The sequence below is a fragment of the Catharus ustulatus genome, chromosome 1 (assembly GCF_009819885.2).
Source record: "Catharus ustulatus isolate bCatUst1 chromosome 1, bCatUst1.pri.v2, whole genome shotgun sequence".
Classification (NCBI taxonomy): domain Eukaryota; kingdom Metazoa; phylum Chordata; class Aves; order Passeriformes; family Turdidae; genus Catharus; species Catharus ustulatus.
Window position 1 is genome coordinate 47,627,066 of NC_046221.1, and position 24,307 is coordinate 47,651,372.

The following is a 24,307-nucleotide window of genomic DNA, read 5'->3' on the forward strand; positions in this document are numbered from 1 at the left end:
AAATGGTTACCAGTAAGTGTTCAGTATAGAATAGCCTCTCAGTCATTCTAAAAGGTGCTTTGAACATGGCTCTGGAGTTTGAGGTTTAGCACTGGATCATTAATAAAGAAAAAACTGAGGTGCTATAGAAAACAATGTTAAAACTCATGTAAAAGTCAATTAAGGGACAGTTAATTATTCCCAAATTTAGATGCACCTTTGTAGACCTGTAGCTTTATTGTAGGCTGGAGAAGCCCCAGAGGAATATTCGTCTAATTTTGGGCAGAAAGACAGTTTAGAACTGTCAGATACAGGCATAAGCCTGGTTCTGATGGATCTCCCTTTAATCTAAATCTGTGTTGGGAGTGGTGAAGGCTTTTGCCTTTTGCTTTTGCCCTGAATTTTCTAACACTACTGCCGGTTAAATTCTTGATTGACTTCCATAGAGCTCTGTTCAATGTGTTCCAAGAACTGTGTGGCAAATACAAATTTTCCAAGGCAGGGAAACAGAAGATCTGTGAGAGACTTCTGATTTCATTTGATGACTGATCTGAGGAAGAGCTTGAAATATTTGCATTTGTCCTAAAGTAAAGCTATCTGCTAACTGGAGATAATGAGCTAAAAGTTTTATCTGACTCTGCTTCTCAGGTGATACATGGACTGAGACACTGGCCTATGTGCTTTTCTGGGGAAGTGCCAGCTTTGGAACTTTTGCTATTATTCTTTACAATGGCAAGGATTTTGTAGATGCACCCAAACTGGTCCAGAAGGAGAAGATGGACTGAATTTGTGTGTGTGGAAAGCGGCTTGGTACTGAGGATTCTTCAAGCCACACTTGGAGTCTCTACTGACCTGCTTTCCACACCAAAAAATGCTCTTATGAACATTCTTCCTTGGCAATGGCGGGGGTCAGGGGTAAGGAAATAGTGTCCTGTGGTGGTGGTAGCTTTCAACTGAGACCTGACTTGACAGTCTTAGTTGCAATGGTCTTTGGAATATTGCATTAGTGGACAGGGCTCCACTCTTACTGGCTTTATGCAAAGACAAAAGCCAGCTTTTTGGTGTCTGGGATGTTTTGGAGCTTAAGTGGACTGCTTAACTCGTACTCCACCTGGGTTGTTGCAGCTGGTTTTTTGGTCTTGACTGGAGAGAGCTCTAATGCTGTTAGTGTCTCAAAATACCCAAATGCTGAAGCATTAATAATGGAACATCTGATAGTGGTCTCTGAACAAATATGGTGTCATAACAATAAAAAGTCTAGGTCCAGACTTCCAACTGGATTACATTTGTTGTGATAAAGTCTGTGTTAAGGGGTCCTTCGTGCATATTTGTGTGTGGATTCTTTTCACTAAATATGAAAGATTCTTGAATCCTAATGCTATTCTAAAATGAGGTTTTTGTCCTGTCTTGTTTATCTAGAACTGATGCAATATTCTGCTAATCATTGTTGGGGAGAAAAGGGCAGTGTAATTGGATGTTCCTGAAATTGCAGATGTCTTGCATTGTTTCAGTAATACAGTCTCCATATGAAAATCCAGTAGTTAGTGAGTTAAAATGTAGAATTTTCTTTCTGAAGATGTAAACAAAATCAAAGAATGTAAAAGTCCTTTGCAGTGTTTATTCAACCTTCTTTATGCTAAAGTTCCAAAGTACTTCATTACTTTAAGAGTGGGTCACAACATAAAAGATAAACTTCGTATTGTTTTGCTAATTAGCTGCCTCTGTCCTTGGTTATGTTGAAATAATTTGTGAAAAAAGGAATAACAGCCTGAGGAGAAAGCAGTAAGTCTAAATTCGGTATTTCTACTTGGGAGCAGCAGCTTGCTTTTCATGCATGATACTGTAACACATTATTTTAAGGAAAAAAATGGAGAAAAAAAGGCTGCAGACTAACTTGTGCTGGTTAATGTGTGTCTTTAAATTTAGTGCTTCCAAGCTGTATGAAAATAAGGACCAATTTTAAACCATTTTGTCACTTATTTTATATGGTTTGCTTAAAACCAGACATGGAACTTGCTTAAGACACTGTTCATTGTTTAATATTTTCTGTGAGTACAGCTATATATTCAGATTGTGAGTATAAAATTTAATGGGGGGAAGAGACAAACATGTAGAATACTACTAGGACTAGCACAGGTGTCACTTGAAGCTAGAAAACAAAACACTGATACTCCAGTGTTCCCTTGTGTTATGACTGAAAATATGTACAGATTCTTCCTTTTTATTTTTTTTTTTCTTTTGCAGCTGTTCATTTTAACCTTGAATGTTTCTGGAGGCCTCTCTGGGTTTTGTGTAAACATAACCTGTTCATGAGCACTAGTACTTGCAAAGTATCTGTTTGCTTCTAGATGCTGTAATGGAAAAATTACCAGTTCATGGCTAACTGGTAAATCCTCCTAACTTAAAATTTTCAAAGGTGAACTCCCTCAAGGGCACAAAATACAAGAACATCACAGACTCAATATTTGAAGGCAGTGGTTCTGGTGGCTCATTGGCAGGTGGAATTTGAAACTTGGCTCAGTTGTCTTGCAGTCTAGAACGAAGTTGTTGCATCTTTGGTGAAGCACTTGTTGCAGCAAAGACCAAACTTGAATTGCTAATACAAAAGGTTTGTAAGATGTAGAATAATGTAGGTTTTAGAAGTTGGAAGGCACCTGTGTTTCAGTGCTTTGCAAAGAGTCTGTGTTTCTAAAATCACAAATGGTGTGCTACTCCTGAATGACAATAAAATGTTCAACTTTTCTAGATGTACTGTCTCCAATGCATTTTGTACTTTGGAACAGACTGTTCCCAAATTGTTCCTTAGGAGCTGTTTCATGCCTGCCTGAAGGATGCTTCAGTTTTGCGTGTGGTCATTGCAGGTGGGGATTGTCATTCAAACATTGATGATCTCATGAAGTACCTGATGTCAGTCTGTACTGTATGACGTTCTGCTCCTGTCAGCCAAGGCTGGATCTCTCTCTGGAGCTGCTGTGGCTGGAGTGCTCCAGTGCTGCTTCCCCAGTGTCACTTCTGCTCAGGACCAGTGGCTCTTTGCTTCTTTCCCCACAATGGTGCTTCAGTGTCTTATTGACCATACTGAAGGGTGGAAATTCAAGGTGTCTTCTTCCTTTCCCTTTTACCTTCACTAGGTGAAGAGACTCACACACACACACACACACACACACACACACACACACACGGAGAAAATTGTTGCTATTACAGTTCTGGATCCTGAAGCTGTAACTTTTTTCACAATAAATTAGTGCTTTACAGATTCTAGGCCTTGGATTTTTTTTCCTATTTGTAAAGCTCAAAGCAGGTTTAAAATGAAGTAGTCTATTTTTTTTCTAAAATTTATTTTTAAGGAAGGCAAACTGGTAGTTGTGAAATCTTACACAAGTTTTCACAGACCAAGCCCCCTCACTTCTATCTACATCTCCTTCCCACCATGCCCATCCTTCTTTTTCCCCCCCTCCCTCTTTGCCATCCCCCATCCTCACCTTTCCGCCGTCCCATTTTCCCCGCCCTCTACCCCCACGGGCGGGACCAGGCCCTGCCCGGCGCTCGCGGCGGGTCCCCCGAGCCGCTAGGGGGCACTGTCGCGGCCGCGTTCTGGCGCGCGCGGCCCGGCGCGGCCTGACCGAGAGGCGCCTCCGCCGCACCGCGCTCGGGGCTCTCCTCTCCTCCTCGCCCGAGGCCGCCCGCCCGCCGCCATGAAGCTCGTCAGGTGAGCGGGTTGGGCGCGGATGGGGTCGGATGGAGGCGGATTGCCCGCGGCTGGCCGCGGCGGGCGAGCCCGCGCGCTCAGGGCCGGCCCGCGCTCTCCCCCCGCGGGAGCGGCCCGGAATGGGCTGTACCACGCTCTCGCCCCGGGGCCTGCGCGGGTCGCTCGACAAAGCCTCCCTCCCCCTTTTTGGAGGGAAGCCCCCCGGACTGGATTAGCGTTGCCTTCCCGGGATTGTAACGATTTTTAAAATGGTTCCTTCTTTGTACAATAATGGCCGTTTCGCCTGGAAGTAGATGCTGGATCCGGCAACATTTCACTCAGGCGTTCCAGGTGCCGGTGGCTGGGCAAGACGTGGACTGTGTCACTGAGCATCCCCAGCATAATCCGTGAACGCTGTCTTTGGGAGCTCAGGATGCGGAACTGCTTGGTGCTGCCTGTCAAACACATACGGCTTTATTGTGGAAGTGAGCGAGTTTGGGGTTTTTTTAATGCGTTTTTAATTCCCAGGTTTCTAATGAAGCTGAGCCATGAGACTGTGACCATTGAGCTGAAAAATGGGACGCAGGTGCATGGAACGATCACAGGTACGGCAGGATGCAGCAAAATATTCCCCCTTGCCTTTTGGTAGATAATTTCAGCCGCGGCTTGAATGAGTTTTTTTGTCCTGTGCTCCCTCTTGCGGGGACCGGCACAGGAAAATGCAGGAGATGGGCTTTGTAATTCATATCTTTGTGTGCAAGCGCGCGGTGTGTTTGTGTTACAAGAGTGTCTGGGTATCGTCGGGGGTTGCTGGGAAACAGTGAGGGGTCTGTGACCAGCCAGCTCTCCATTGGCAATCACGAAAGTACTTGGAAATTTCAGTGGGTCACGGATTGTCTTTGATGTGTAGTAGTGGGTGAGTCCATACGTGGTCAGAGATTTCTTTGTTTTAAAGGTTCTGCTGGGAGCTGTAAATTTGGTGTAGCACTGGGAGCCTCTGAGCCCAACTGCAGCTTTGCTTGCAGACAGGCTCGGGGGGAAGGAAGCAAACTCTTCCAAAGCTTGCTTGGTAGTCTCTTAGAATTTTAGTAGCACGGTCACAGAGTCACAAAATGGTTTGGGTTGGAAGGGACATTAAAGACTATCCAGTTTTAGCCCTCCGCCGTGCTCAGGGACACCTTCCACTAGACCAGGTTGCTCGAAGCCCCTATCCAGCCTGGCCTGGAGCACTGCCAGGGATAGGACATCCACAGATTCTCTGGGCAATCTGTTCCAGCTGATGTGGTCTTAAATTGGTTAAATTTTGCATGTAGGCGGTTCTAATCTAAAAAATAAAGTTAATTATTTCTCTTGGGCATGTATTTTGTTAAGGTGAATCTAGATGGAAATGCAAATTTGTATATGTTCGATTTCATGAAAGGCGGGTTTGAAAACGCAGAGCTGGATGTGGGATCAGGGCAAAGAGGAATCTTGGCCGAGAGAATCTACTCCCCCGCTGCTGCCAGAGGTCTGTCCTGTCGGTTCAATGGAGTTCCTGATTACCAGGTGCTTCTTTGTACCACTGATCTGAAAATTGCAGGGAATTCTGTAGGGCTCGTTATGTGGTTCGCAGGTATTAAAACATGTGCAAGCTGTTTTATTTGCTTTAATAACGTCAGTGAGGGACGTTGCTCAGAGAGTGTGCCTGTGAGCTGTACTTAGAGACAGCAGGTATGATGTAGGTGGAGCATGTTGTGTTTGACGAGGCAAACCCTCGTGGCTGAGCTGAGGAAGCTGCTGCGTCTCCCTTCCTAAACTCATTCCCAGGCAGCTTTCAGAAGCTCTTCTGCCCAGGCACGCTTGGAAAAAAAAAGAAAAAAGATACAGCTCTTGTTAAGTTTGGATTTTATTCAGAGGACTGCTGAGTTGCTTCTTTGGCCGGTAGCAATCTTTGGGGATTTGGCAGTGTTAAAAACTGGCATTATTTTGCAGCCAGGTCCATCAGCTTTGATTAGAGCTAAGTAGGTGCCCGATTGCAGCATGCTCTGCTGAACTGAGCCAGATGGGGGAAGCAAACATACTGCTGGGCTCCTGACCTCGCTACTCTTTCAGGCTTAATCGTCAAGCAAAGCCTCTCATTTTCTGCTAAGAATCTGTAAAAACATTGCACAATCTCCTCTTCTCCCAGCACCAGGGAGTGTAATGCCCCTCACACCAAATAAGGGACTGGGTTGGGTGTAAAATGTAGAGGGAGGGGGAGAGGACATTTTGATCTTTGTAGCTGGAGATCAGATCCCACCTAAAGCTCTGGACATGCCAAATAAAAACTTAGGGGTTTTCTTTATTGCTTTTCAGGGCTGTTACACAGTACATGCATCCAAATGGGATATTTTGTCCAGTTTGGGATTATGCATAATACAGCTTAGTGTGCACAGTACTGATTCCATACAATTATTATGTACTGGCTATTCTCAGAGTTTGTAGCCACTGGTTGTTCCTTGCAGTTGGGTATTTTATGTACTTTCATAGAAAATTCACTCTAGTGTTGAATGTGTTTTATCAAAAGATAAATGTTGCTTTTGTGGTTGGACTTTCCTAAGGCTTATAGAAAAAGGAAATTATCCAGGTTATTTTTCCTCCTCCAAGGTTTGTTTTACTTCTTTTTAAAGAACTAATAAAAAAGACTAGTATTAGCCTTCTGTACTAAGCAGTAGTTTATTTTTGTTGTTCAGAGGAGTTATTTCAATCATTTGCAAAGCAACTATTGCCAGGACCTGGATAAAGATCTCTAACCATGAGGAGCTAATGGCCCTTCATGGTAACTGGCATAATTCAAGAGAGAAAATAGATGTAGTTTTGTTCTGTGACAGGCTGAAGCAGCAATTCATGAGTGGTCGAAGCAGGTGTTGATAAACAGGATAAGTCTCATTTCATGTGCATACTTAAAAACAGGCAAGAAGAGACCTCATCCTTGAAATCAGGCTTGTGTTGTTTCAGGAGTGGATGTCAGTATGAACACACATCTTAAAGCAGTGAAAATGACACTGAAGAACAGAGAGCCCGTACAGCTGGAGACACTGAGCATTCGAGGGAACAACATCCGCTACTTCATTCTGCCGGACAGTTTGCCTCTGGATACTTTGCTAGTGGATGTTGAACCAAAAGTCAAATCCAAGAAAAGAGAAGCAGGTGAGTTTGTGCTTTCCTAGTCTGTGTTTGTTCTGCCTTTGTGTGCATTTTAGTACTGTGAGTCTGAAGGTGTCTGATCGAATTCCTTCATCAGTGAGGGTTTGACACGGTACTGGCTCTGTCTGCCTTGCCCATCGCCTTGGCATCTGCTGAGCTTCATTCACATGAAGTTGTGTTATGGCTTTTCATGCATCTGTTTTCAAAAATGTAAATGTTTGTCAGCTTGAATAAGTCTTAACCTGAGTCTTACAGTTGACACTTGAAATTTACACTTCCTCTTCTCCAGATGTCTGTCTCCCCAGTTTGTCTGGGGAGCTTCACACAGATTATAAGTACAGGACAGTATCTCAAATGGTGTTGAATGGTTCATTGAAATTTGGTGGGGGATAAAAATGGTATCCATGAATTTGAGAGACTTGAGAACCTGAGGGAATCATGGCTGTATTCCAGTGAGTGCATCTCCAGCTTTGGCTCCCAGTAGTGTTCCAGTCTCTGCTCTTCCTGGAGCTTTTTTTTTTCAAAGTGCTGCTGAGTAAAACTCCTTTTCCTTAGAAGCCTAACGGTATAGACAGTAACTCAAGTTTAATCCACGCTATTAAAGATGAGTCTCCAGCAAACCCCAGGAAATCAGCAGCAGTAGTATATATTTTGCCCACAAGTTAATCTGTGTGTTTTTAACAGTGAGCTGTAAGTGAAAGCTAATTGAGCTCTAAAATCATGTTGTACCATTTCTCTTGTAATTAGTGTTGAAGTATGTGGGTGTGCAGGATGTTCTGCATTGGTGAAGAACCTCGGCTGTGCAGCACTAAGTGCCAGCACTGTGGCTGCTGATTTAATAGGGAATAAAGATAAAGCTTCCAGAAGGGGCTTTGCTCCTCTAAGTTCATTAAAAACAATCTGACCACACAGAGAAATGAGTGTGGTTGCATTGCTTTTTTCCTGAACCTTATGACATGGTGTGAACAAGAACATCCCTACTTGGTATCAGCTTTGGGGAAAGCTGCCATGATAGCTCCAGTTTCCCCCATTTGATGGTCCCTGCATCCACAGTGTGTAGAAGTGCTCTCAGACTAAAGCTATGCTGTGCTTTGCCTTAATCCATAAATGCCCTTGGGCTTCAGAAGTGTAAAACCCTTGACGTGTCCTTTGCCAGTGGTCAGGAAAAAAGGCAGGATGCTGTCTGGGGTGTGTGCACCATGTGTGCCTGGGGTCCAAGCATGCTGGTGCTTGGTGAGCACTGCTGCCTGCTGATGCTATCATCATCCAGCTGGGGTTGACGCTTCCATAGATTTAACAGGGTCAGTGTATAAGCAGCAATATAATGACACTTTATGTCAAATTTGTCCTGTGTTCTCTGCTCCTTCTGTCTTTTCTGCATTTCTAACCTAGAATAATTCCCAGATTAATTCCCACAGCCTGCTCCTTGAGTGTGGCTCTTAGAGAGCCACCCGCTTCTGCAGAATTTTTAGTATCTTTCTGAACCCTGTACTCACAAACACATTTGAAATGGAATAATAATCTAAAGTTTGCAGAATGTCCTTGCAACCTGATGGGTCACATTTCTTTGCGGGAGAGAGATGCAAAGGCATGTTATCACCTTATGGGTCATATGACATTCAGCAGTTGCTTGTGGCCTGCACTATCCTATGATTGTGTCTTCCCTTTACAATTAAATAGCAGTAATTGAAACTGGGAGCGCACAGTCAAGACCTTTGCCTTAGAAACACATCTGCAATTGGCAGAGGCACCACTGAGACCAGTAGGAGCTGTTGTATGCTGGGATCCTTTCAAAGTGCTGACCTTCCACATGGTGCCTGATACAGGATGGGTTTGGGAATCTCACAGCATGTCAAAATTTGCATTTCTCTCTAAAAAACTTGACTCTGTATATATAGAAAAAAAAGAGAAATCCTGGTTTCCTGTCAGATTATTCAGTCATTTGGGAGCAGCCAACTGTTTATGCCCTTGTTTTCTTGTAGTGAAACCAAGGATGGACAGTAGTCTGTGTAAGTTGTATACTGGAATAAGTAACACAAAAGATGAAAATATTTCCTGAAACTTACTGAGCGTTAACAGACTTAGTGTCTTATTACAGGGAAGTGGTGTGGTGATTATGCTCAATACAGAATGTTTTGATGAAAATGAAAGTATTCCTGGGTCTCACTACATTTACCCTTTTTCTTTTACCTGCCAAGTTGCTGGAAGAGGCCGTGGAAGAGGCCGTGGCAGAGGCCGAGGTCGTGGAAGAGGAAGAGGAGGCCCAAGACGATAATTTCTCATTATGCAACTCTTACCAAATTCTGGGCAATTTCAGCTATTTTTTGTATAGGTCTTGTTTATGGTATCCATTTTTAATAAACTGAAATGTGAAAAGGTGTCTCTCCTTTGTTAGCAAAGCCTGGGGAGGCAGGCAGATGTGTCCAGTTTCTAGGGCTGTTGCAGACTACATGGATCTTGGTTGTCACTGTCGAGATTTTGCCCACCCCTGGGGGCTGTACAATTCCTCTTTCTTTTTGCCCCAGAACAAGAGACTTGTGTTGTGCTTTAAAAATGTTTGAAATTAATCCCTCTTTTCTAAGGCACTTGCCTTCTTCTAATGGTTCTATAGTTAAGACACTGTGTTAAGAACCTCTGTCTCTAATATTGTTCTTCAGAGTGACCTTCTTTAAAGTTCATAGATAAAATTTTAATGTTTTCTATTACCTGAAGCTTGCAATTGAAACGTGTTTATTTCTTTATAAAACATTTACACAAGGAAATTAACCAGGCCCATGGAATTGTTGGATTGTTACATCTGATGATTAAAGAATACCTGGATATGGACTTTGTCAAAACTAATTATATGGCATACATTTTTTTGGGTGGGGCTCATAAAGCAGCCTTATCCCAGACTCCTTCTAGGGTACTTAAAGTACATCCCTAGAAAATACAAAGTACAGCACAGTGCATGCTAGAATTGGAAGCTTACTTCTGGAGGTGGGAAAATTGTGCAGCTCACACATTGTATATATATAGATACATGCATATATAAATATATATATTCACTGCTTTGCTGGACATAGGTATAAAAGAAGCAGTTCTGGGCATATTTATCTCCCAATGCCATCCTGCGGATTACTCCCATCTAGGAAAACAATTGTCACGTTCTCATTGCCAGACTTCAACAGTTTCACCTGTTGATGAAATACAGATGTCATTTCAAACACCGAGTACGCCTAAGTGTCTTGAATGGTTTGGGGGTATTTGGTGGTATGTTGGTGCGGGAACATGCTTGGTTGTTCATGTTTCCACACAGGCACTGCTACAACAGTGGAAAAGAATCACCTAATACTGTATAATGGGCTGATGTGCTGTTAATTTGTGCTAGCTGGCGTTTTGTGAGCTGCTCCTCTTCTCACCTCTTCTACAGCGACCACTTTAAAGCTTTATGTTATTACAGAAGAGCTTCCCCGCCCCCCCCCCCCAAACCATTGTGGAACCTCCCAAGAGCACTTTTTGGTCAATACAACACCCACCATCCTCAACTCTATAAATAGCTGCTACAAATAATGGTTGCTGCTGTCTTCCAGAAGTGCCCAGTCACTGGTGACAGGGGTAAGGTTTTCCCAAATCCAGCTGTCAGCTTTCAGGCAACAGTTGAAATTTGTTCCCTCTTCAGTCTCTTCCTTATAAAAGTCACTAGTGCTCCCAGGGGTATGCACATGGTGGAGGCTGCCACCAGCAGCCCAATCACTGCCAAAGCATAGCCTGGGTAATCCTTGGTCACCAGCTGCCCCTGCAAGGGAAAAAAGCAATGTTGGATCTGTGGGCTCTGCCCCAGAGTCAGTCCAGGAGCAAAGCTGTGTGTATGGATCTAAGCAGAACCTCTAAAAAGCATTTTCAGTCTGTAGCAGCCCACAGCTGCCCTCTGTGTTCTCTGTCCAGCCATTCACATGGAAAACTGACAAGAACAGAGCTGCTGACAACAGGATTAGGAGAAATTTCTGCAAGCTTTGGTAAAGAGCAGATTTTGGCTTGATCTGTGTTTCTTAATGAGGTGGCTGGGCCCTGACCTCTGTCAGGTCTCTGTTCCTCTCCTGGAGAGCCTGTGGGCTCATGCTGATACCCAGTTGAAAGGCCAGGCCTGCCATGAGTCCCAATGACATGAAAACAATTATGTGCTTTGCTCCTGCATGATGGAAACATTTCCACTAAAGGTTATTAAACCAGTGATTATTTATCCAGTAGTAATTGCTCTGTGATAAATGCACAGTCCAGTATTCTTAAGAAAGTGTTCTAGCCATGAAGAAAAATGTATATGGAAATTATGAAAACTACATATTTATTCCAGCAGCAGCTCAGTTCTGTTGAAGTAATTTTGTTTGAAGTAAATACACTTTGACAGTAGGGTGATTTTAAGTATATATTTAAAGATGGTATTTGGGTCTTCAACATTAATGAAATTTAATTCTATGAAGGGGTGATTAAGAATCATAAAGGGAAATTAGTTAATTTTACAGAATCATTGCATCATCACTAAGTCAAGTTTTCCCTGGTTTTCCTTTCCACAAAATTAAGGGATGGCCCTCACTCCAGCTACTCACTTTCAGAAGGCCATTTTGTGGAATAGTGTAGTTAGGAAGGAAGCTTGTATCTTTGCATGAACTAAGGAAAGTTTAAACCAGAAAAAAAGCCCAAACCCAAAACTCTTTTACCTGTGTGGCATCCCATGCTTGATATTGCAATGTTCCTGTGAGGATATAGTCGGTGAGGTAAAAGATAAATAGGCTTATAATTAGCAATGGACTAACAAAAGCCCACATAATTTTCCAATACCAGTTTGGCTTGTGTCCAATCATGGTGTAAAGATCTTTCTCAAATCTGTTCAAAAGAAAACCAAACATTTTCTGTGGAGAAAACCAAACATGTATTTTTGAGACTGGTTACAGATATTTGATTAATGCCTTGTTCTGCATTACTTCAAAAACCACCTACACAATCGAGTATATCAGATTGAGAAAGGGGAATACAGTTGACCACAAATAAGCAGAGAAATATTGTCTGAAAAGCTGGCTCACCAGAATCACAGTGAGGGGAAATAAAAAAAGACAGTGAACTTTCAAGAGAATCCCAAGTTGCAGAGAGAAACTAGAAATAGGTACAGCAAGAAAGTTCTGCCTGAAGTGTAAGCTCAGACTGTTACTGGTGTCAGCTGACACCAGTAGAAGCAGAGAGAAGCAATGATGCTAAAGTATGTAGAGAAAATAGTTGGGTTTGTGTAGCTGAGTGTTTTCAGTGCTGTTACCTGACTGTCTTTGAGGAAGTACTGACACTGGGAATGGTACCTCAAATCTCGCATGACACCTGGATCTGATTCAAAGGCTTTGAACTCATTAGGGAAGAAATACCCACGTGTGTGCCTGGTCACTCTTTGTGTTGGCAGACTAACAAAGCAATTGCTGAAGCCCTTCCTTCCAGCTATTTTCAGACATCTTTGCTGTTCCAAACTTCTGATTCCAGAGCTTCCTTTTACCCACAAGGATTGACTTGGGAGACAAACAATGTCCAAGGTGACCACCTTTGAAGCCTGACTTTCTGGCACTTTCACACTCCTGCTGAATTCCTGTCATGTGGGAGGAGCAGAGTTTTGGCAGAAGTTGCTCCTGAGACCAAAGACAAGAGCAGGGAGCTGTGTGTACAGCTCCTTAGTACTCCCGTGCCAACAGAGATGGTGCCAGCCCAGCCTGGCCCCTCACAGTCATGAGCCAAGGCCCTGGAAGGGGTCTGCAGGGCAGGGGAGACCCCCATCCACCTGCTGATCCTATAGCACAGGAGAAACATTTATCCCAAGCCAGTATTTTTATTCTTGGCCCATGGCCAAGCTGTCCCACTATGAAGGAAGCAGGGCTCCAGCTTTTACCTCCTTATCCCATAGATGTAACAGACAGCAATGGTTTCCACCAGCACAATAAGCAGCAGTGAGAGGGTGGCTGCGTAGTCATTGAAGATGTCAAACCAGTAATTTCCAGCCTCCATGGTGAAGATCAGGCCAATTATACAATTCACGAAACACACAACACCTGCGTGGATAAAACAGAGAACCTTCCATTACACCTGAAAGTTTGTGTAGGGAAAATGTTACATTTCTTGTGACTAAAGAACTGGTGGGATTTCTCCTGAGCAGTTTTCTCTGTGGCGAGGGCTTTTCTTTTCCCCTGTGGAAAAGATCTGCCCATTTGCATGTGTGACTGTCCTTAAACAGCTCCTCTTTAGCCTGCGCAATCAAAGCACATCTCCCCAGACATAGTTAAGACAACCAGTTCTTAGCTACAGCCTTGTCACACGTGCATGCTGTTGCCGCTGGGCATCCAGCTAAAAGAGGTTTTAAGGTAGGACAACTGTCCATCCCTAGACAAGAGCACCTACGTTTTTTTGACCATGAGCTGAGACGGCTCTTAGTTGGGATCCTGGCGATGTTACTGAAAGCTACTTGCTGCAACTATGTTGCCATTTGTGCCCTCCCTTTAAGTTTCACCAGTCAGGAGATACGTGAAGGAGCTGGGGTGTGTCAGGAAGCCTGGAAATACACGGCCGCGACTGCCCTGGTGCTTTGGGAACTCCCAAGGGAAAGGTCTGCACAGGATGGGCAGGATATTACAAGGGCAGGCAAGCCCTTCCAGCAGCATATTTGGAATTCCCTGCTCCACCCGCGATCAGAGAGTGGAATGACACTCCACTTAACAGCAGTGGGACACCACAGCTTCTGCGCACACACACGCACACACACTCACCGTGTGGCCTGGCAGGTACTTACCTGAGATCACCTCCTTGGGAAAGCGGGAGGCAATCGCCCTGCTGTCGGTCAGTGGTGTGAGGATGGCAGCCGTGTTCCCCAGCATGCTGCCAATACCCAGCATCAGCAGCATAAAGAAGTAGAGCACTGAGTACAGCTGGGGAACCTCCATGTTTTTGATTGCTTCTGAATAGACTATAAATGCCAGTCCCGTCCCCTGGACAGCCTGATGGAGACAAGGGGAGAAAACCGGGCAGCTCCTCAGCTCGATAAAGAACATAAGACAAAAGAGAGTGACTCTGTGTCATGACAAATACACCTGAGGTGTGGCTTTGCATAGCAAAAGCAGGTGAGGTCTTTACCGGTTTATCCCAACTGCATAGACACTGGATGGTAATGACCCAAGCAAGCCCCTACCCCATCCGGAGGCGTAGAAATGATCCCCAGCCCTGGCCAGGCAGCTCTTGGATCACATGCGGTGCCCTGGGCTCAATGGGAGCAAAGGAGATACCACAAAATGGCAACTCACCGTGTCCAGCTCAGCTTCCAAGCTGCAGTTTTTAATCTGTGGCACTAATTGGGCATATTCCAGTGGATAGGTGGCCATGAGGTAATCTTTCATCTCATTGAGGTTATCTGCTGTTAAAGAGCCTTCCTCCAGGTCAAAAGCATTCAGCAGCAGCAGGATCACCCTGAGAAGAATTACAGGAATTTAATGGCTTTCAGGCCGAGGACACCTCATCCCTTTTCTCCATCGGCTCCCATGGAGATGTTTTGCTGGCCCCAGGGCTTCAGTCTCCCTGGGTGAGAGCAGCACTTCAAGCACAGTGTTGGGACACAGGCAACCTTCTGGTGATTTGTGCCTTGGAGGGAGCAGCTCCTGCACCCACACTGCTGCTCCAAGACGTATTTTGGGTGCTGACCAGTGCTGGCTGGTGTCTCTTCCCCTCTGCCCTGCAGTCTCACGTCCACACCCCAACAACTTTAAAGTCTTTTGGCAACAAGCAAGGACTAGCAGCTTGGTTTCCTCTCTGATCAGCAGATAGATTGAAAGCTCTAAAAATATGAGTAAAATGTGTAACTGCCGTGGGCCCTGTGCCAGGGACTGCACACAAGCTTGCAGCTACAGGACACAATCCTGTAGGCTGCTGGGCACTTGCAGAGCATCACAGCCAAGGAGGCTGAGCTCCTGGAACTTAAGGGCTTAGCCTTAAAAAGGGGGATCTGAGCATCGCAGCATTTATTAATCAGCTCCCCCACACTCCCTGAAGCATGGGCCAGAACAAGAACACAGGGAAAAGTGCCTCTCCAACTTGCCCAGGCAAACTGATCCTCTTGACTAGGCCTGTGCCTGGCAGCAGCACCAGGGTGTCAAAAGGCAAAGTGCTCTGACCTTTCATCTCAGGCTTCATTGCTTTGAATAACTCCTTTAGCTTTATTAGAGCAGTATCAGCTCTGGTCTTGGGGCAGTGCTGGCAGTGCTGTTATTTATTTACTTCCTCCTTCACCTGCCCCAGAATAGCTTGCAGCAGAAAACCAGTGAAACACCAGGCTCTTACTTGTTGATGCAGCTCTCATAGTTAAAGGTCGCCTTGAAGCCATAGATGGAGAAAGTGACAATGCTGGCAAATATGGAAGTGGTGCTGTTGATAAGGGACACGATGATGGCGTGTCTCTGGCAGTTGTTGCTGGGCTCATTGTAGCTGGCAAAGGCGATGAGGCTGCCGAAGCCAAGGCCCAGGGAGAAGAAGATTTGCGTGGCAGCACTGATCCAGGTTTTGGGGTTCAACAGCTGCTCCAGCTGCAAAAGCCAGATGAGACAGCAAGACCATTAAGTTCCACAAAGTGCCCAGCACTGCCCCTTCCAGCCTGGAGGGATGGAGACAAGGGCAGGGATGGGACCCTCTGTGCACTCATTACAGGTCAGGGTTTTTTCGTCAGGGTTACTGCTCTGACTGAAAGTAATAGGTTATGCTAATGGGAAGGTCTTTTTCTGCAGGAAAAAGCAAGCAGTTTATGGGCACCATGGCAGCCTCCAGCCACTCCCGGCTGATGTTTCCAGCTGCACACCTAAGCTACTGCTGCAAAAATTCAGTATAAAAGAAAAAGGAGGACCAAGATCTTTAAAAACCTTTTATGCTTAGTAACCAATAACATTTCCTGAAAAATTCAGTACAGTTTTTCTGTACCTTTGGTGTGAACATGTAGATCAGTCCATTCACAGCTCCATGAAGTGTTAGTCCTCTGATGAGGTATATGATGAGAACACAGTATGGCAAAGAGGCTGTCACATAGACAACCTGGGGAAAGAGGGTAAAGACCTTGGTCTAAAGAATACATAAGACAAAGCTAATCTGCTATGTCAGTTTCACTTGACATAAATAACTTCCTTTATTTTGTTTGTTATCCCATATTAATCTTCAAAGAAAAATTATCAGACAAAACTAAATTTAGATTTACACTTTAGGGAAATGAGATTTTAATAATACTGAAGACCCACACTACTGTTCCAAGCATCTCCTCTTTGACTGGAAATCAAACAAAAATCTAAAATATTGGCAGCATTCACAAACTCAGTTCTGCATCATTTGGTGGCATAGCACCAGTTTACATCTATCAAAAAGTCATCAGGCAAAGGTCATTCATCATTTGCCCTAAAAGGAAGGCAAGCAGATCTCATAAAAGGTCAAAATCAAACTTGAATTCAGTCAAATTGAATCAAAATTTATTGAATCAGTTGCAGCAAATTTAAGAGGTTATTCCTAGTTTACAGTCCCTTGGTTTTCTGTATTTGGCTAAGACGATTTGCGGATTACAGCCCTCAGCTTGCTGCTTAGTGCGGGCTCAGCCAGGACATTGGGGTTTTTCTCCCTACTTCCTCATAACTTCTGCTGTGAATAAAAAGCAAGCAAAAAATGTCCAGTAGATGTCTCATTTCTCTTGCAAAGACCAAGGAATAGACATCTCCTGACATGGCTCTGCTGGGGCAGATGGCTTTCCTTATGGTCAGCAGCCTGATAATTGGCCATGAGAGAGAGCTGGCTGTGTTTAAAGGACTACTCTGGATTATTTTTTCAGTATCACTCAGTGTTTGGATTGATCCTGCTTCAGCTGCAACTTGACATGGCAGAGCTCGGTGCTCCGGGGGAGATGCCGTGACCCCAAGGAACAGCAGCCATCCCTCACTGCCTATCAGCGCTCGTTTCCCCTCCCCACGTCCCGGCCGGGCTCAGCAGGGCTGTGCCCCGCTCTCACCTTGCCGGTGGAGGCAGTGCCGCGGAGGATGCAGAGGTAAACCACGAGCCAGGCCAGCGTCAGGCACAGCGCCTGCTCCCACTGCACGCTCCCACTGGCCTCCAGCGACGGGGAAATGTTCAGGGTCTGCCGGTACCAGAAATACTGCGTGGACGATGTCTTCTCACACTCCTCCTCGTAGCCGGTGCGGTTGCTGTTGAGGGGGCAGGTGGCCCAAGGCAGAGGGTCCTGGGAGGAAGGGGCATGGAGTGAGTGTGGACTGTCGGCACGGCAGGGAGACCTGATGTGCCAGTGGGGAACAGGGAGGATGAGGGCAAGGGCAGCTTTCTGCCCGGGATGGCTTCTCATTGCATTGTGCTGCCCAGGGCTGGGGATGACCCTCTCCCTTGGAGATGATCTCATCTGACAATCTCCCTTGGGACTGACCCTCTCTCCCTATCCCCAAGGACTGATGCTTTCTGATCCTCTCCCCTGGGGATGACCCTTTATGAACCCCCTACCCAAGGAGAGATCAGTTCTGTCCCTCTTTCTTGGGGATGACCAGACTGATTCTCCCCGCAAGGACTGAGCCTCTTTAACCCCCTCCCCTGGAGAAGACACTCTCCAAGTCTCTACCATGGGGCCAAACCTCTCCCCTGCCATCAGACAGGCCCACTCCAGGATGCAGGCACCGTCACCAAGGCGCATGACTAAAGTGTCACAAGCCTGGCTTTGACCTGAATTCCATGGTGAGAAGAAGACAATGGCCAATGCCTCTAGGAGGACTATGGAGGAGAATATCACTGCCTCACTTTTCCGTCCAGCAAAGCCTGGGTTTCTGAAGCTTTTGACACCCCTCCACCTCCCCATTCCCAGCCGACAATGGTGCCATGCAACATCCAGCACCAATGCAAGAACCACCACGACCCTCCGCAGCCACAGTGGGGCCAAACTGGGCCACTGGGAACCCACACACCTGGAAGGAGTGGAAGAGGTACCAGAAGGCCCAGGCATTTATCACATTGTAGTACATGGAGAGGAAGAAGGAAACGACAACACTGGCAACTCCTGTGGGTAATGGAGGGAGACACTTGGTCAGCAAAAAACCCCAAAATGCCCAGGGCTCCCTAACATCTGTGGGGTGTGGGAGGAGCCTGTCTAGGCTGACACAGTAGAGGCTTTGTCCCTGCATAGCCCTGTCCCTGTCACTGTAGTCACTGCCCCCTCCCTATACCAGGACCATCCTGAACTGGATTTGATACTCTAGGCCTTGGGGAGTGAATATTCCCTGTATCATTAAAAATAAAATATGTGTTTATGCAAATTAATGATAGCTTGGGTTTTCAGGGTAATTTAACAACATAAAAATGTAGCTAAGAGTGAACATTGGTAAATGGTAGACTGGAACAGTAGGAAATTAAGGCACCATTTTATTACTCATGTTGAGCTTATTGGGAAGGTGCTCTTGCGGTCAAAGCCCAATGTAGACAGCTCCAAGGGCTGAGTTTAGCACTGGCTTTCACACCATTATTTTGGCAATCTGTCTGAAGGCAGGGGGACTCACACCTCTTAATCCAGACCCAACACAGCAAGCTAGGGTCTGGCCCCAGTGCCCAACAAGAGATAGGATAAATGCATGCCATGAGGTGTCTGGCTTTGAGACCCAGCAAAACCTGAGCTCCCACCCGGGTCTTTTCTGAAAGACAAATCTCTTCAATTCAAATAACCCATGTTCCCGGCATGCTGGAAAATAAAGATGGAAACTGAGAACGTACCAACACCACAGAGGTAGGGGCTTATTATTTTCCAGGCGCCGATGCTGCCCTGCCGCATACGCTGCCCCACAGCCAGCTCCAAGTACAGCAGTGGCATCCCCTCAGCAATCAACATGATAAGGTATGGGATTAAAAAGCCACCTGTGAGAACGAATCCTACAGTCAGCCTTCAGCAGATCAGCAGCAAGATAAACACACTGTCCTATTTGTGTTCAAGTCTTGCTGTCAGTGTCCCAGAGGCTGGCTAGGTCTGTGTCCTGTCCAGGTACCTTGAGTACTGAGGGCATGGCCCAATCCTGAAGGACATCTCACAGAGGTTTCAGGTAGAGTCCCAGAGGCTGGTGGGCGCTGGCTGGCAAGGCCTGGGCACAGGGAATTTTCCTCAGGGACTTGGCAGGGCTGGGATTTCTGCTGTTAAACTGTGTTGGTCGGCGCTGTGGTGTGGCAGTGCTGTCCAGATGGTGTCAGAGCAATTTGAGCAATGCTGGGGGCTGGGGCTGTTAAAGGCTAACCTTGTAACCAATAATGAGACAGAGGACGAGGGAAAGATTTACTTCAGCATGAGGTGTTCTGCCGCGCAGCCGAAGTGCTCAAAGAAAAGGTAACAGCAAGTCTGTGTCAGAGAGTTTTGAGTTACAGATTGAAGTCTGGCCTTGCTTAAAAAACAAACAACGAAAAAAACAAACTAAAAAGCTCCCAAATCCCCATACTGAGCCCACAAGCACCAGCAAATGAATGAAGAAGGCTTTTCCCCCACAGCTCCACCTGTGGGAGCAGACCCTGAGACAGAAGCATAGAGTCTATTTCTACATGGGGCTGCTCATCCCTGCTTCCCTCCGCAATGAGATTCAGAGATGCTCCTGTGGAAGAGGAACAGCAGGAATGGGAAGGTTGACAGCGAGGAAAGGAAAAGGACCTTCCCACCTGGCAACTAGGATGTGCTTTGAATCAAATTTCTGCCAAAAAAAAAAAAAAAAAAAAAAAAAAAAAAATTCTTGTATTTGACCTGGGGCTCACTTCAGAAAGAGCTGCTGACTGAGTCAAAAGCTGGAATTTTGTGAAGGCTTCCCTGCTTCCCTTTTTACAGCAAGCCAAAATATTTACGTAAATATCTCTTATTTAGGATTTAATCTGTGGCATTAACATTCCTTGCAATGGGTTCTGTGCAGCGCTATGGAGGAATGAACTCCGTGCAGCGACTGAGGCAAAGACCTGGAAATAAACACAGAGCAATAATCCGGTTTATTCTGGGAATTAATTTCCCACCTCCCAGCTCTCTTGTTATTAACAACCCCTTTGTTATTCTGTTAGATAACTTCCTATGCCGCAAGGGAGCTGTCGAAGCTTTAAGAGCTCCCGCAGCCGCTCCATGCCGGTGGGGTGTGAGCTGCCCCAGTAGCCATTGAGAGAATTCTGCCATGTAGCACAGGGGAATCAGCATTTCACGCTTGCAAAGGTTTTCCACCCTCCCAGCAGCGCTGTCACATTTTTGGCATTGACCGTGCCACCTGCCAAGGAGAAGAAATGCCTTCAGGCTTGTTCTTCACCCCAATGTTCCCCCGCAGCTGGGGGTGCTAGGGCTAAGCCCCTGCCCCTTGCTCTGCAACCTGTTTGCACACAGATCTTGCTCCTAGTGGTACTCTTTCCAAACAGTAGAACCAAAATGTCTCACACAAGCGACTCTGGGCAGCCGATAAACCAGCTCCTTATCAGCTGTGAATCAGCACAGCTCCACTCAACTCTCTGCTCATTGATACCGGGCGTTCAGCTGTCAGCAAAAACCAGCCCTCAGGCCAGATTCCTGTAGCTGGCAAAATGTGCGGAGTGTGCCCTGGCTCTGCTCAAGGCACTGGGCTTGGCCAGGGGCATCCTCGCCCCTGCTCAAGCTCCTGCTTGGAGCTCAGGGGCTTCCTCGCCCAGAGCTGAGCTCTGCTGAGCACCAGCCCTACTGCAGACCCAGCCCAGCCTCATTTGAGCCTGGCCCAGCCGGCTTAGGGACAGAAGAACTGCACCTACGAGGTTTGAATAACCCCAGCGCTGCTCAGGTCATGCTCTCTGCAGGAAAGCAAGGAGAAGGAGGAGAAAGAGGCAAACTGCTGATGAACAGAATGATAGGTTACAAAGTCTGCAAATACTCAGTAGTATCTGTGATAAGGACCCTATAGCCCTGCTGGGCAGGACAGGATCTGGCTCTGTGCTTTACTACAAGGAAGATGCCAAACAAGTTGGTGTCCCCCCTAATCCCAGTGCCTGGTATATCCAGCTTTTAAGTTTCTGAAACGATGTTCTGTATGCATGGGTTTTGTGAACCCCTGGAAAGCCACAGAATCCTCTTTAAGAGGGCAGTGAACAAAACAATTAAGAAAAGCAAAACCTCCTGTCAGGAGTTTTAATTTCACAGTAGGAAGATCTGCCTTTCCCCTCATAAATATAAGTGGTGAAGAGAAAAATAATGGAAAAGCATTCTTATACAGCATGCTTTTCAGAAAATACTCGGGTGTATCATAGAATCATAGAATGGTTTGAATTTGAAGGCATCTCTTAAGTCATCTAGTTCAAAGCCCCTGCAATAAGCAGGGAAGCTTATTTAAGCTTCTGTTGAGGTTAACTAAGTGTTCCAGTTTTGGTTACATTTCAGAGAATTTTCACCACCTACCACAATACAGATGGCTGGTTAAAACAATTACACAAAATCCCCAAAATGTCCGAGTTTTGCTGTCCTTGAGGATGTCTGCCATGATGGACTGCTAGTGATCTGATTGCATGCAGTTTGAATGTATACAGAAACACATTTTAAGCTTTGTGCTAGAGTTCAGTGTCAGATATGAAGTCTTTACCCTTAAAGCATGTGTAGGGGAATACATACAAAATTACAGCACATCTATCATTTCTGCTATCTCAACTGTCTAAGAAAACTTCAGCCATTGCAGCAGTTATCTTCTACTAACACTTCACCCACCATATTATCTGGGTTTTTCTGATCTGATCCCACAGGATAGCTCTGATGCAGTCTTAGTGCTGAGGTGGCTTTTCAAACAGCAGCATGAACCAGCTCCTACCATCACAAGTGTATTCACAAGTAAGTTACAAGCCAACAAAACAAGCATAAAAGCAAAAAACCATCTACCATCTCAGTGTTTCTTCCTGAAAAGGAAGCAGATGAGGCAAATGCTCATCATGTCCCTTAATGCAAGATTGAGACAGGTCGCAAACTGTGACAACAGATGAAGTATGAGAAGCAGTAAAAAGCTTGGTTGTCTGATAGAGAGCCTGTTTCTAAAGATTCTTCAAAACAGTGGTAGCTTTATACAAGAGGAGATTATTAAAACTGGTCTTTAATTAATCTAATTAACTGAATTTTGATTTCTAAGGAAGAGTGGCAGTGGCTTGTATATGCCACAAATGTCATCTTCCTTCAGTTTAGACACAGGAGGAGGACAAGCTTTCGAAGAGGGTTTTGGGGGTCTTTTTGGTTGGTTTATTTATTTTTGGAGGACAAAATAATTTATTCTTTATTTTCTAAGGTTCCTGGGAGGCTTTAGCTGTGGAACTCCTGTCGATTAAGGCATTTCAGCCAACTTCAAAGCAGATGTGCAGCCAAGTTATCATCTCCTAAAGTAAGGCTTTGTATACAAGACATTAATGACAGGTACTTGAAATAATACGGCTGATCTTGAAGTTAAATCAGTATAATGATCTCCCCTTCTCAATATTTTCCAAGTCCCCATGGATGAAGGTACAAGGACATTAATCAGTTTCTGACACCTTCAGAGTGATTCAGTGGGACAAAAATTTAATAAATGAATACTATGTGGATCTGTATCTCTCACTTTACCTCCATTTTTTTAGAAAACACAGGCCATCCCACTGTTTCACTGCATTTACAGGAAACAAAAGCCACTATATTGGGGCAGCTGTCAGGTAAAAGCCTAATGCTAAAGAATATATAAAATAAAGACATAAAAATAAAGCCAATAAAATAGAAAGCCAGACCTCCTACTCTGCCCTGGACCTTGCTAGGTGAACAGAGCATTAACATGGACAACATACTTTTGGACTTAAATCTTGCCCCACTCCTCTTCGAGGGAAGCAAGAAAATGTAAACCACACTTACCTCCTCCGTACATCTGACATAAGTATGGAAATCTCCACACATTTCCCAAACCCACAGCATAGGAAATGCAGGCGAAAACAAACTGTAGGGGATTGTCCCATAAGGGTCGGGATTTCTCCATTGCTTTCTTGCAGGCAGAGTGTTTCAGCAGAGCTTCCTGCCTTCACTCTCTCAGGTACTCTGCCAACTGTGCCTCACACTCCACTCCAGTCTGGCTTGGAGGGGAGGGAAAGGCGGAGGAGCTATGCTTGCCAATTCCTATCAAGCTTTTTAATTACTAATCTTATTAACAGGCACATACTGAAATAGGAATGCTGGTAAATAGATTATAGACACAACTATAAAATTGGTACTTTGGGTGAATAGCTGCTTGGGTTTTGACTGGCATTTCTGGGAAGGATGTGAGCTGAGGGATTTTTATTGACTCACATGTCAACTTGAAGCTATCAGGAAATAACACTGGGGCTGCAGTTTGGTTTTGGAAATGGGACACTCCTTCCCCACAGGGCTCCATTCCTGCTGAGTGGCATTCATGTGCATGAGGCACCAGCTTGAATTTGATTGCACAGAAGAGGGGTTCCCACACCATTAGGACTGGGTCTAGAGACTATCAGTGCTTTTAGGGAAAGAATAAACAGAATCCTCACTGTGCCCTGGTGCTCACCTCAACCAACTCAGCACACTCCTCAGTTCCAAAAGCAGCCTTGAAACAGTCCTATCAGCCACGCAGGTCCTCAGTATGGTGCACAATTAACAACACTCCCGTTTGACCCTCCCAGAATACTGCCTTTCCTCTACATACTCTGCATGTGTGTGACAATGTGAAACAGCCAGTATCTTTCCACTTACCTTCATGCTCAAAATCCACTGCTGCAGGTGAACTTTTCTGAGGGGTTGCCATTTTAAAATACTTTCAAGCAGCAGGGACCAAATAAAAAGGCCAGTGGGAAAAGGTATCTGTGGCCATTGTGGAGGCAGAAGGATCTAGGGAGCCTTTGGGTCATCTGAAGGCACACTGAGGTGACAGGTCTGAACATGAACCCCGTGGTTTTGGGCCCCTGCCAAGGTACACATTGAGCTCAACCACTTTGGACAGGTCTCCCAGTGAAGGAGGCTGCCAGCAGCGCCTGCAGCAATAAAAAGTAGCTAAGCAACTCCAAGGACTCAGCTTCCTTCCTCTGTTTAAACGGTTTTGTTTTTTTTTTTTCCAGGGCACCTTTCAGGACCATTTTACCAGTAAGAATCACTCCGCTGCTGTCAGTCTCATTCCCTCCAGTGCCAAAAATTTGCTCCCTGCCACTTTGTGTGTGCTGCTCCAGCATCCCATTGGGCACTTGCTGAGCCAAGGCCTCCAGCTGTTGGTATGGATGAGAACTCCAACCCTGGAGCCTTTGGACAGGAGCCCGAACTGCAGTGTCATGCAGTTGGGCCCAGCAGCAGCAGCACTCAGGTGGACCTGCTGACCAGCCACCTGTATTATCAGAGTCACAAAGTGGGACATCATTTTTCTGTCTGCTAAAAAAGTTGATGGAAAGAGGTTTGCACATCTCCCATAAGTGCATCCATTCTTTGGGGTG

General features: G+C 45.5%; 3 protein-coding genes across 4 annotated transcripts in view; 2 read left to right on the top strand and 1 right to left on the bottom strand.

Annotated features, from left to right (window-relative positions):
- The window catches only part of SACM1L (SAC1 like phosphatidylinositide phosphatase), a 32,254-nt gene extending 29,528 nt beyond the window's left edge, over window positions 1–2,726 (top strand). For both annotated transcript variants that reach the window (XM_033052151.1, XM_033052155.1), the window contains one exon: window positions 628–2,726. In XM_033052151.1, coding sequence (XP_032908042.1) covers window positions 628–764 — 137 coding nt within the window. In that variant the 3' untranslated portion in view covers window positions 765–2,726. The remainder of the gene's footprint in view (window positions 1–627) is intronic.
- Window positions 2,727–3,579: 853 nt separating this feature from the next.
- SNRPD1 (small nuclear ribonucleoprotein D1 polypeptide) lies at window positions 3,580–10,044 on the top strand. The gene is made up of 4 exons (XM_033052180.1): window positions 3,580–3,688; window positions 4,196–4,272; window positions 6,644–6,835; window positions 9,031–10,044. Exons 1-4 carry the CDS (start codon window positions 3,675–3,677, stop codon window positions 9,105–9,107), a joined length of 360 nt encoding a protein of 119 aa, XP_032908071.1. The 5' UTR covers window positions 3,580–3,674; the 3' UTR covers window positions 9,108–10,044.
- Window positions 10,045–10,362: 318 nt separating this feature from the next.
- Window positions 10,363–22,900, bottom strand: SLC6A20 (solute carrier family 6 member 20). Its single transcript, XM_033052167.1, has 11 exons — window positions 22,731–22,900; window positions 18,617–18,757; window positions 17,818–17,909; window positions 16,863–17,090; window positions 15,797–15,907; window positions 15,167–15,408; window positions 14,137–14,299; window positions 13,629–13,833; window positions 12,735–12,894; window positions 11,530–11,695; window positions 10,363–10,610 (listed from the first exon to the last, which is right to left on the bottom strand). Exons 1-11 carry the CDS (start codon window positions 22,849–22,851, stop codon window positions 10,461–10,463), a joined length of 1,779 nt encoding a protein of 592 aa, XP_032908058.1. The 5' UTR covers window positions 22,852–22,900; the 3' UTR covers window positions 10,363–10,460.
- Window positions 22,901–24,307: the final 1,407 nt, after the last annotated feature.